A 12,987-nucleotide genomic window follows, 5' to 3' on the forward strand; every position below is an offset into this window, starting at 1 on the left:
GAGAGAGAGAGAGAGAGAGAGAGAGAGAGAGAGAGAGAGAGAGAGAGAGAGAGAGAGATGATGCATGGGTGGCAATCACAAGAAAGTCACATTTTTAGCTCCAATTGATAGACAGTCGGACAGTTCGACTGAAATATTAAATATCCCGTTATAATAATATTTATTTCTTTATTTATCTCCTATAATAGAGCTCTGGCTCGTATTAAAATATGCGTACATATATACAGGGTGTTTCAAAATGATCTGAACGATAAAAACAAGTTCCACGAGCAATACAATATAATCACTGATCGAATATTCCGTGAAATACGTTCGAACACATCCTTATCTTTTCTTGGAATGGACACAGTAGTTCAAAATTCTGCCGCAGGTGGCGGGCTGACCAGTTGTGAAATGGCTGCCAGTGGTGAGGAGAAAGCATTTTACAAGAGTACGTCGGTCCTGAGCGTGCAACGTCAGTTTCGTACACGATGGATCAACCAGCAAAGAACTCTATTAGATCCACCGCATTAGTGCAAATTATTGATCAGAACATTCTGAAACATGATGAAACGTGCCTGAAGGGCGCTAGATTACCGTATTGACGTGTGCAGAGCAGTGACGTGCACGGAGGAGAAGCTAGTCTAGCAGAGATAGATCAATCAATCTCACGTCTCTAATTATTTTCAAATCACAATATTTATTGTCGTGAAGCCTCAGTTCATATGCAACACTTCTTTCGACGCCCATCTCGTGCCTCGATGTGATCAGCTGGCAAGGCTGGATACCCTAGCTGGCTCTTCTTCCGCCTTACCAGATCCAGGAATAGACAACCGCCCGAAGGGAAAGGGAAGATTTCTGCCTGTACCTCCCTTGACCCCTCGCCTCCCGCTCCAATGGTTGAAAGCCCGTGGTTTCAGGTCCTCCAGTCTATCTCCTATAGGACAGATAGAGGGGATTGGTTTCCCTTCGATTCCTTTGTAAATCCTCTAAAGAACTCAGGGGAATATTTTCTGCAGTGCTTATGTTCTCTGAATTTACACAACCTTTTAAACGTTGTACAATATGTATGTATAATATGGGATGTAGTTTTATTTGTATATAAATGGGAACATACTTGTATTATGTGCAGACCAAAATGTTATGGTTTATTTTCTCTTTTTTTTCAAATATGGAATATATAATGATTAAATAACAAATATTTGCTCACGTACTCTCTCGCTCTCGTTTTAGTAATGTTTTATTTAAATATACTAATAATTTGGCCTCCAATAAAAAAAATGGTTGTATTAATTTGGGCAAGAAAACGCGCGTTCTAATTGTTGTTGTTAGTTTGGTTTATTTTACTTCACCTTTCTGCCACATTTGGTTATCGCGAAAATGAGGATGAGTGATGATATGATGAAATTGATGAAGGGACCTCACAAAGAACAATTCAGGCCGGGATTAGAACCCGTGACGAGCGCGCATTCTTGTTCGTAGGTGTTGTACTCTGCAGTAAATAATAAAAGTGTGTTTTGTTACCTGTTTGTCTCCTCTAATATATTGAATTTTTGCCACCTCGCATCGCTTTTTCTAGCTCTATAGATTTAATCGGGATAAGTACCTAATGAGCTTATGGAAGTCACGAGGGACAATCATAAACAGAGAACTCTGGACTCCTGATTTCACAGATGCACTGGGAGGAAATTATTTGTATTTTCTTTTTCCTTTCTTTATCGTTGCTTTTCCATCACTTTACCTAATTTCTGCCATGACGATGAACGTTGATTAATTTAAACGGATGAAAAGTGATTACAAAGGAACACTCATGCACAGGCCAGTGCTCGAGCCCGGATCCTTCAGTAACGAGATCGTGAGATGTAGAAATTAGGGAAATCAAGCAATGCAATTTTTTTGAAAAAACGTTAATCATATACGAATATGGTGTTTCAAAAATTAAATTGAAATTTACGTCCTACTGAGTAAATACACAGTTTGCTTTACCGATACCCACGTATCCGAATAGTTAGAGCTTTCCACTCATCCTTGTTGTCGGCCGACTTCCGTGGGGGAGTGCAAGTAGCCCCGGATCGGTACCCGGTGGAGGCACATATAGTGGTTCGGATCCCACTTTAAACTGTAGGTCCAGTTCCGATTAGCTTTTATGTACATAAAGTGGACTTAAGCATCAAATCAACCAACCGCGAGGGAGTGGTTATCACTGCATGCTATGACACCAGGAGTTCCGGGTTCCAACCCCGACCTCGGCATGAGTGTTATTTGTGTTTGTCTCTACATTGATTGTATTGTATCATCTTCGCGATTAACCAAATGTGTCAGCGACGCTAAGTTACAAAAATTAAATCAAATCATTGATTGAGTGTTTGATTTGGTTTGTTTTACTTCGCTTTTCCTACACTTTTGGCTAATCATCAAGATGATAAGATAAAATTGATGAAGGGACAAACACAAATAACACCCATGCCCAGGTCGGGGTTCCAAACCGGGATCTCTGGCTTAATAGTCAAATCAACATGTTTTGGATTTTCGAAAGAGGGTAGGATTAACACGTGCTTCTTTTCAGTAGTCCTTCCTCATTTTGCAATCCTTTCCTTTCTTTGACGTTCTATTTTTAGGAATACTGGGCCCTAAAGGGGGAGGGGGATTATGACCCACACCAACCTCCCTTGGGCACGCCACTGATTGCTACCCCAAGTGTCGACATCACCGCACGTCACTGGTGCAGAGTAACGAAGGGTGTTCACATTGAGCATTTGTGAGTTAACTTCGCGATAACAATTGACACTTAAACTTGGACAGTTATATTACATATGTTGTGAAGTTGTATCTCATTTTGACAATTTATGAATAAAATAGGAACGTGTTGAAATTGTTCACATCATTTGAAACGCGGTGCATACGCAGGAGACAGATATTGTCCCCTTCAATTTAATAATCAGCCCCCTCTAGAATTCCCGTCAAGACTTAATACTGATATACCAGAGCGAGATATTGTCCCTCCTGAAATTTAATACTCAAATCACCCATCAGAGTGCCTGAGAAATTGTACCCCCCCCTTCTAGAGGGGGATTTATAAAATTGGAGCCCCACCGTGACACGTTCTTTTAGTCAATAGATCATGATTTAACTAAAAGAGCAAATAATAAGTTCACATGAAAGACTCGAAAGCATTCACGTGATGCCTCTCAGGGTATGGGGTAATATCTCTCTGTTAGTTCGTCAAATAAAAATCAAAGTTAAGTTTGCTCTAAGAAAAAGAAAGTCTATTTTACTTCTTTGCAAACTAAATACTCATATGCCTAACATATAATCCATTTCACTCAAAGAAATTAAACTTCTTATAATTCAACTTGATCACTCTATTCAAAAACCGAGCCCGAACTTCAAAGTCAAGACAAAAGACAATCGTAATTGCCATATACACTTACAAGATAAGTATATACAGGTTAGTCACTATCCTGATATTATCAGTGATAGGTAAATTACAGAAATTAAGATTAAATAACAATAAACATTTGTACAGGAGAGAAGGTAATTAATAACAATAAATATTAGTGCAATGGGAAAGGACGTGTCAACCGACATTATTATTATTATTATTATTATTATTCGAGCATTGACGTGACTTCACACGGCTTCATTTGCAGCCTGCCATACAGACTTGCACTCCAGTTAAAATACAATCCTGAAAATAGGGTTATTTTAAGAAATTGTTTAAACGCTGGAAACCACCTTCTTCTGTCCCTCTTTCATGAAATAACCAAGTAAGAGAACCCCCCTGGACTTACGCCTCATACAGCCTGGGATAGCTAGTAGCAAATCCCGTCCCCTGCTAACCCCCACATGTAATAATCGACCTCCTCAGAATTCCTGTGACGAGTGATTTTTCCACGCACACCTCTCTAACACCCACCAAAATTTCCCCAACAACCCTTAAGTTATTACACACAGGCCCAACTTATGATCATTTTGGCTCTAAAATTAGCCTTACACCACCCTGAACACGAACTTGCACTCCAGATAGAAATTTTTGGACAATCCAAGACTTAATACTGATATGTAAGAACGATATATTGTCGTCGTCTCCCCCCCCCCCCACCTCCAACGAAATTTAATACCCAATCCACTGATATGAATTTCTGTGAGAAATTCCCCTCCTTCAAATTTCCCATCGGAATTCCAATGACAAAGTAAGAATTAATATCGATATGTAAGAAATAATGCTTATCTCCCAAAGCTCTAACCTTGGTCCCTTATTCTTTCTCATGTACATAAATGATCTTCACGAACATCTGAATCAATGGAGTTAACTACTTTTTGCGGACGATTTAAAAATATACAAAAGAATTTGCAGTTACAGTGACTGCACCGAGTTACAAGCGGACATAAACAGTCTTGTGGAATGGTGCGAAAGCAACAAACTAATCTTAAATAGCGAAAAATGTTACCAAATGTCATATACTCGAAACAATACATCAATAAAATGCGACTATTGCATAAATAAACAAAAATTAAAACGGGTAGAAACAATCAAAGATCTAGGAGTTCTGTTTTATTCTAAACTTACATTTCACGCGCACGTTAACTTTGTAACAAACGAGGCTTACAGACTTCTGGGATTTATGCAAAGAGTTCAAAAATGCCGGAAGCTTAATGATGCTTTATAATGGTTAAGTTAGAGTGAAAATTGAATACGCAAGCATAGTGTGGCACCCTCAAACCCAGCAAGATATAAACAAAATAGAACAAATTCAAAGTAAATTCTTAAGACACTTAAAGTACAAACTAGATGGTATATACCCTCAAATGGAATCCCGTGAGAACCTTCTCAGATATTTTAACCTAACAACTCTCAACAACAGACGCATCATGCATCAGCTCATTTTCCTCCACAAAATTTTAAATAATCTCATTGAAGCTCCTTTCGCCCGGTCACAGCTCGACTTCTACGTCCCCTCAAGCAAATGACGACCAAGAAGGCAACTCTTCAGCCTCCGTCGTAATAGAACCAACGCTCTGACAATATCCCCAATTTGGAATATGTGTAAAACATTTAATGATACCATCAAACGTGAAAACAGTGTGGACTTATTTTGCCCGACCGCAATTTTGAAAAGGAGTATACTAAAATTACATAAATTACGATAGAACCTAAGATTTATTATATGTTTGTTAAATGTTTTCTGTCTATATACTACATTCATCTGTGCAATATTTCAATAATGTTTTCACAAAATTATTGTATAATGAACGCCATTAATGGGTAATATACCTGTTGCGTTCAATTTCTGAAATAAATAAATAATAATAATTATATATTATATATATAAATAATATAATTAATTCCCTTGGCAGGTCTGTTAGTTGAGATAGCGATATAACATCGCTGTCTTAACGAAAATGAAGCCTAGATCAACTTCCTTTGTTTATTAGGCAACTTTTCACTAGAAGAAATTCGGTTGAAAAAATAATATATTACAGGATAGGATGTGAGTTGAAGGAATTTCAACCTGTTTTTCAACAACCCTCTCCTCAGTGTTATAGTCTCAGAATGTTCACAGGGTATACGCTAAATTTCGTGAAACTTTATCATTTAACTTTTACAAAAAAATAAAAAGAATCATTCGCGGTAGAACACTGATGATGATAATAATTGGCGTAAAAGAGGCATATTACAAAAGAAGGCATTTTTCAAGTTAAATATTCTGAAACTCGTATTTTAATTATTTTTACAGGCTACAGTATACAGCATTGTTAATAACTTTAATTATACTGCAAATTATACTGAAAATGAAAAACTTTGGAAAATTCATTAAAAGGGGGGAATATGAAGAGACAGCCGCGTTTATCGATAAGAGCCTTTTTTAAAAGTCCGCCGCTAATTTTGCCTGAAAGAGAAACACGAACATTGTTGAGACTTTAGCATGGCGTTTACTCGATACCTCGAAATCTCAAGTCACATTAAGTTAGGGTGACCAAATTTCCTGAAACGAAAAGGAGGACATCCATGGATGCACATATAGTAGAGTCACGTGCCCCCTCCTTTTGGATGAAAGGAAGTCGTGTTACTTTCATGCCTACTTACATATTACTAGGGAACGAATTTTAAAGTGCAGCACCGATTGTTTGAGAATGTATTTTAGAACATGAAATCAAGTTAAATGAACTCAGTTTGTTGCACCTTATTGTGAGATCAGCACATTTATCCTATTTTAACCCCTCTTGATGCTTCAGCACCTTTTCCCTTCCGTTTCTTTCATGTTTTGTTAAAAAAAATTGGACAGAAAATTAGGTGATTTTCACTTTTCTTGAGCAGCTACATAAAAACTTATAGTCTCATTTTGTAGAGCAGAACGAGAGCTATTAAATGGTATAATATAATCATTGCAGCCCCAATAGTTCCCAAGATAATGAAGCAAAACCCGCGAGAGAAAACACAATCTTCAACGAAACCTATTCGGCAGAACCACAGCTCTCTCTGCGGTCCGCGCGCAACATTAGTTTTCTCTGCGGTCCGCGCGCATTATATATAGAAGGGACAGAAAAAGAGAGCATTGAATAAAGGCATTTTATCAGCACCTTTTGGAAAACATTCTGAGGACCATTTGTAGCCATTCCCGACCATAATTTTGCACCTTAAAATCCTTTATCTACATATTACACAGCTCTCTTTAATCTGTTTTCTTCCCTTACACATTTTCCTTTTATTTCCTTCTTTTCGTACCTCTTTTTGCTTTACTTCTTAATCTTGCAGATTAGCCTTTCTGTGTCGCTCGCTCTTCATGTTTTTTTGTGTATCTTTACTCACTATCTTGTTCCTATAGTCCCCCCCTGCATCTCTCTAACTTTCTTCCATGTCATAGGGATTTTTGGATGCACTGGACGTTATTTGTTATTGTTATAAATGATCCAAAACTCATTATTATTTGTTTCAGGATGAAATCGTGATTTTGACCTTTTTTGGTTGTACAAATGTTATTCATTACTGAAAACGCGCAATTGAAACTCTACAAATTATCACTTGCAAGTAGTGCATGCAGCCAAAGATTTTCGCGCCCAAATTCGGTGCCCCCGCTCTTTAGTGAGACAAGTGTTATTCTCCTAGCTTACACGTCTTTATTAATATTCATGCTGAAATAATATTAAAATATTATTAATCAATACTGAGAATATGTTTTTCTCTTGTCCTATATGTAGTATTTTCCTCCATAATCACCTCATCAATACATAAAACAATTTTAAATTCTAGAAGTTCCCTTGCATATATCTATTTAGTCATCACTTGAACCTCGTACAGTGGGATCCATGAGTATTACCGTGCAAATTGTCCATGACTATTTTCATTAATTTTTCTGTTACATCCTATGTGTTTTTAAGCGATGGATTTTTATGTATGCTGGTGCAGAAGTTGTCAACAGCTTGCTTTGAGTTTTCTTTTAATTCTTGAAGCTCTTATTGGGTTAAATAAAGTGCACGAACATGGTGATGGACAATTTGCACGATAATATCATGGATCCCACTGTACATCATGCATGAACAAATCGAATGCAATATCTGTTTGTAAGCAATACGTGTAAACTTAAGAGGCAGCTTAATTCCGCGAGCATGAATATTTTTAGATTTACGACTATTTCCTTGTGTACATGATCTTGTATAAACACATACACGCGTGTGTGTACATGTATGTATGCCACCAAATTATATAATAAAGTTTATTGTGCATTTATGAAAGGGAGGACTTTATTGAGATAAACAATTTGCAGAACATTTCGCAGAATGCTGTTGAAAAAAGGACATATTTAGCTTTTCGGAGTGTCATCGGAGACCGCAGGACAAGGCCCTAAAAAAAAAAGGACTGTCCTGCGAGAATCAGGACGCCTGGTCATCCTATGTTAAGTCAAATTCATACATTGGCTTTGATAAGAAAATCAGGTCTCATATTACTCAAGAAAGCAAGCCAGCAGAAGTTATGCTAAAATTAACTGGCACTGGGCACATTTCTACAAAAGTAAATAGTCAAATTATGGCGAAAAAATGCTGACGCGCATTATGCATTAATAACCTCTCCCCTTCTCAATATTATGTTCCAGAAATCAGAAGTAGGCTATTTAACCGTAATGGAGTAATGAGCAAATTGCATAAATAACATTAAACGAAAGTAGAAAAAAGCATTGTAGCAGAAGGAAAAGGCTAATTAGTATGGCTAGTTGGAGGGTATACAGCGTATATCAAATACCCTCTCCCGATAGTACGAGTTACGATATCATGAAAGTTCCTGGATAAGTATCAAAACGAAAGATGACAATCTCATGATATATCAATAAAACAACAATATTTCTCGTAGCTATATGTGAATTATTTTAATATAATGCGTTACTTCCTAATATTTTTCAGAATTTTAGACAACTCGTAAATACATTTACATATTCCGTTCGTTGAATCTTAATAGTGTTTTCAAAGGTGTATATTTAATCGCCCGGTGTTTCGGTTTTAAAATATATTTTAATTTAAATAGGCAAATCATTATAAAATGTAACAGTAAAATAACATTCAGTGCACAGTTCTAAGGGTTTGCAGTACTTTTAAATTCTCTGTATTGCAGATTTTTACTTGTCAGGCCTATTTTGTAATTTTCTTCCTTCACAAGGCAATTAGTATGTTCGATAAACATAGGTTAAACTGTAGAATTTTTTCTATCCTTTTGCAAGTCTTGACGTGCACACTTCCTGGTTCAAACATCTGTCATCTTATTCGCATTAAAATGGGCGATATATTAATTACACACCTCAACTTTCCTCTCGTTGGCCGAGTACTGACATGCAAGCATTCATTATTCAAGACGATCCACTTTTCCCCCTCTTTCATTATCACCGCGTCTCGTTGAAAGTTTTAACGTTCTGCCGCCGTACCGCTGCTGTTCGCGGCAACACCGAAAAAGAAAGTTGCAAGTCTGCGTTATGAATACCCCATGGAATTCCGTATTAACATTTCGTATAGGCGAAGCGTCGCAACGCGGAGTGCCAAGAAGGACCGGTGCTGCACCCTTGCGGATGGGTTGACGCTCCGCACTGCGACTGCGAGCGCGATCGACCGGCATCGATTGCTTCCGGTATTCCCCAAAATCCACGAACGGCTCCCGAGGCGAAGGAATTTTTCTGTGACTTGCTCAAATCTTGTTATGTTAACACTAGCTTCAAAAGAAGGCGCGGACGGTTCCAAATATTTAAAAGGGGAATTCGTGTGGTAGAAACTAATGTTATGGAATAAAATTTTAATACATATTCAAGAATAATGCTACTACTTGAGAGGTGGGAAACACATTTAAATTATCGATGGAATTTCAAGGCTCCTCACCGCGTTGAAGTTTACAAAAACAAAATGAACATTTAAAACCTAGGTTTCTGTCTCAAAAAGTATGTAATTACGCTCACAAAGGAGCATCCATGTTAGGCGTGGACTTGAACCAAGGACCTTCATTGACGAGATCCAAGGCGTTCGGCTTATGTGATTAATGAAAAGATATATCAAAACAAATATCATATCATATGTAAATGAATTAATGTCAAAAATAGTTTCTTTTATACTGTGTTTAAATTGATTTTTAATGGAGTTAGATTTTTTTAGCCTATTGATTGCAACACTGTTTTAATACATGTATTAAACGTACTGTTTTCTATTTCGTTCATTTTTACGTCACTTTTCCACCTCTTGGGTGAATCGCGGCGACGAGGAGAAATGATCAATTTATGAAATAAAAGATCATTGGAAAACAAACCAAGGATTCGAACCTGGAACCTGTTTTGAACATAAGGAACATATATTTGTATCTTTAAAATCATTTTTTTTACTAAACCTCGTACCGGAAGCCGTTCAAACTATTACGTTTCTCATATTTTCGATGAAACTTGATTGACACTTGTTTTAATTTAAACGTAGAAACTTTGTTCACGCATGGCAAATTTACGGATGAAACCTGACGACTTCTTGCAGTGTGGCATCGAAGTTTCAAATTACTGTATTTCTCAGGGTTGCCAGGCCCTCTGACTTACCTCATACGTGTATCCCATTTTGCAGATTCGATCGGAGCCCGAAAATTGCCGCCCTGTTTGACAATGATCGGCTTGACGGCTCCTAGCCGCTGCAAGAACTTCTCGTACGTCATCCTGGCACGTGCACTGGTTTCTTTCGACGCTACTTGCGAGACGAACAACGACGCATGGTTGTCACGACCTTACTCACTCTGATTCCCGCACTGACCACTCCGTTCTTGTCCCGAACACAGGACAGACTGAGACCCGCCGCCCGTCGACACAATAAACAGTCTCTACCGACGCTGGAGGGTTGGGAACACTGATTTCCTCGACGCTGCCAAACACGCGGAAGTGTTGCCAACCAATGCTCTTTATCACCAGATCTGGTTCTTTTTTTACGTGATTCACCGAATTATGTTAATTTACGTCGCTTCTACTTTTGGCTAATCGCGACGATGAGGATGACTGATTATATGATGAAACTGACGAAAGGACGCTCACTAAGAACACCCATGCCGGAATTTGAACCCTGGATCCACGCCGTCTTAAGGGGAGGAGATACAGTTACGCACCAATTGTGCATTTATTTCAATATCGCCCGAATAGGCACTGCTACTAAAAAAACCCTGGGTGTACCCGAAAGTATGAATTTCCCTCCATGTTGCAAGTGGAAGCGTTAATTTATGTTGATTATTAAGCTGGACACAATATTTGAAAAATATGATTAATACAAATTTTCGGAATCCCATGTATTCCTTATGGGGAATCAACTTCAACATCAAGTTACGGCTAATCAAATGGAAGTTTCGACTTTTCCGCTGGTGAAATGCATCTTCAAACTGCCCTCTTCCCGTTGACATATTTTTCTATTTCATCGGAAGTTTTATATTTCAAAGAGAACGAATCAAATTATACTCCTATATAATCAATGCTTTTTCCCTTGCCTCCTGGCAGTGTTGCCAAACCTGATGCGCATAAAAAAACTAAATTACACCTTAAATGGAGTTAAAACTGACTTTCAAGGAGCTAGATTTACGAAGGCTGGATAAAGTGCCTTCTAGGGTAATGTTAGTTGTCAAAGGTGTGGGGACACTGCTATTATCGTTAACTCTAAATTGATGACAATTTATTCTCAGTTTTCAACATCTAGATCCGGCGGCATCGCACATCTCAATAATCCACCGCTGGTCGTATGAAATCGAAGATAAAGAATTCCCTGATAACAATATTATGTCAATTTCTCGTCAAACACGGCGCTTTAAGGAAGTAGCTGGGGAGATAAGAGGGAGTGGGGCGACGCAGCCAACAATACCACGTCACGTGCAAAATGTATAATTATAACAAGGGTTGGTCTATGTGGGCCGGAACGAGTGATGGCATCATAGTGGGGCACGAGGGTGGGCATCCTAGTTCACAGCGAACGAGTGCACGAAAGAGCCAGATCTGGCTCCAAGAGAGCTAAGTTGGCACACTGCCACGGACGGAAGAGCTTGGGAAGAGTCCCGTGGAGACTGTATCGCATGCCGTTAACAGGCTGTGCTAACCGCTCCGCCAAGAAGAACTGCGCGAGTAAAAAACGCAGAAAGTGTTAACAGTAATACACTATACAAACTCAAATGCAAATAAAACATTAACTGTCATTATATACAGTTTGGTATCCTGCAGGTTCTACGTTTCACATATTGCTAGAGTGCGCGTCAAATCTCCTGCATATGACCTTGAATGGCTGAACAGCACCAGCGAATCACAGACGTGCGGCGTTGCCTAGTTCCGTGACAAGACGTTTCGCTCAACCACGCTGTCTCTTTTCCGTGTGAACAATAAAATGGAATTAACTCGTGAACATTTTCGTGCGATGATTTTTTACGATTTACGACGTGGATTATCAAGACAAGAGTGCATCGATCAACTTACTTCCACATTTGGCGATGAAGCCCCATCCTTTGCCACTGTGAAACGCTGGTATAACGAGATTCGCGAAGGTCGTCCAAAATCAGTTGTTGTTCAATAACACATTGATGCTGTGCAAAACCTAATACTGCAAGATCGTCATGTGACATACTGTGAGATTGAGGCAACCATGGGCATTAGTTCCACCAGCATATATAAAATATTACATGATCATTTAGCTGTGAGAAAGATATGTTCTCGTTGGATCCCACACAATTTGACAAAAACTCAAAAAGACGTTCGCGTCAATTGGTGCAAACAAATGCTCAATAAATACAATCGTGGTGCTTCAAAAGACGTATATAAGATTGTAACAGGTGACGAATCATGGATATATGCATCTGAGCCGGAACGTAAACAGCAGTCGACTGTATGGGTGTTTCAAGATGAACCCAATCCAACAAAAGTTGTTCGCGCTCGAAGCACATCGAAAAAAATGGTCGCCTGTTTTTTCGGGAAAACTGGTCATGTGGCAACTGTGCCTTTAGAGGAACGTAGAACGGTCAACTCTGAATGGTACACAACAATTTGTTTGGCAGAGGTCTTCGGTCAAATACGGAAAACAAACAAACGCCGTCGGATCATCCTTCATCAAGACAATGCCAGCTGTCACACATCTCGTCTAACAACCGACTTTATGAACAGTCAAAAAATCGAATTGATGGGTCATCCGCCGTACAGTCCTGATTTGGCACCCAATGACATCTTCTTGTTCCCGAATGTCAAGCATAAATTGCGTGGACAACGATTTTCGTCGGCGGAAGACGCCGTTGATGCATTCGAAAACCATATTATGGAGGTGTCTCAAGAAGATTGGAAAAACTGCTTTGACAAATGGTTCGAACGAATGCAAAAGTGTATTGACCATAAAGGAGAATACTTCGAAAAACAATAAAGCAGTTTTCAATGCCAAATTCCTGTTTTTTCATTGTTAGGCTCAAAATATAAATAGTGACCCTCGTATAAAGCCCATCTCTGCGAGTTTTCAGCAATCACCCTGCAACATTAATTCTGTAAGTTCTTG

General features: G+C 38.7%; 1 protein-coding gene across 2 annotated transcripts in view; it reads right to left on the bottom strand.

Annotated features, from left to right (window-relative positions):
• The window catches only part of Abca3 (ATP binding cassette subfamily A member 3), a 199,481-nt gene that overhangs the window by 149,072 nt on the left and 37,422 nt on the right, over positions 1-12,987 (bottom strand). Inside the window, exon 1 of one of the 2 annotated variants that reach the window (XM_083110289.1) lies at positions 10,032-10,287. The exons of the other annotated variant lie outside the window; for it this stretch is intronic. Within the exon in view, the coding sequence (XP_082966415.1) occupies positions 10,032-10,144 (113 nt within the window). The 5' untranslated portion in view covers positions 10,145-10,287. Of the gene's footprint in view, positions 1-10,031; positions 10,288-12,987 lie in introns of those variants that run through there. 2 annotated transcript variants of the gene reach the window in all.

Source organism: Lepisma saccharinum, chromosome 24, assembly GCF_977018435.1.
Source record: "Lepisma saccharinum chromosome 24, izLepSacc3.1, whole genome shotgun sequence".
Classification (NCBI taxonomy): Eukaryota; Metazoa; Arthropoda; class Insecta; order Zygentoma; family Lepismatidae; genus Lepisma; species Lepisma saccharinum.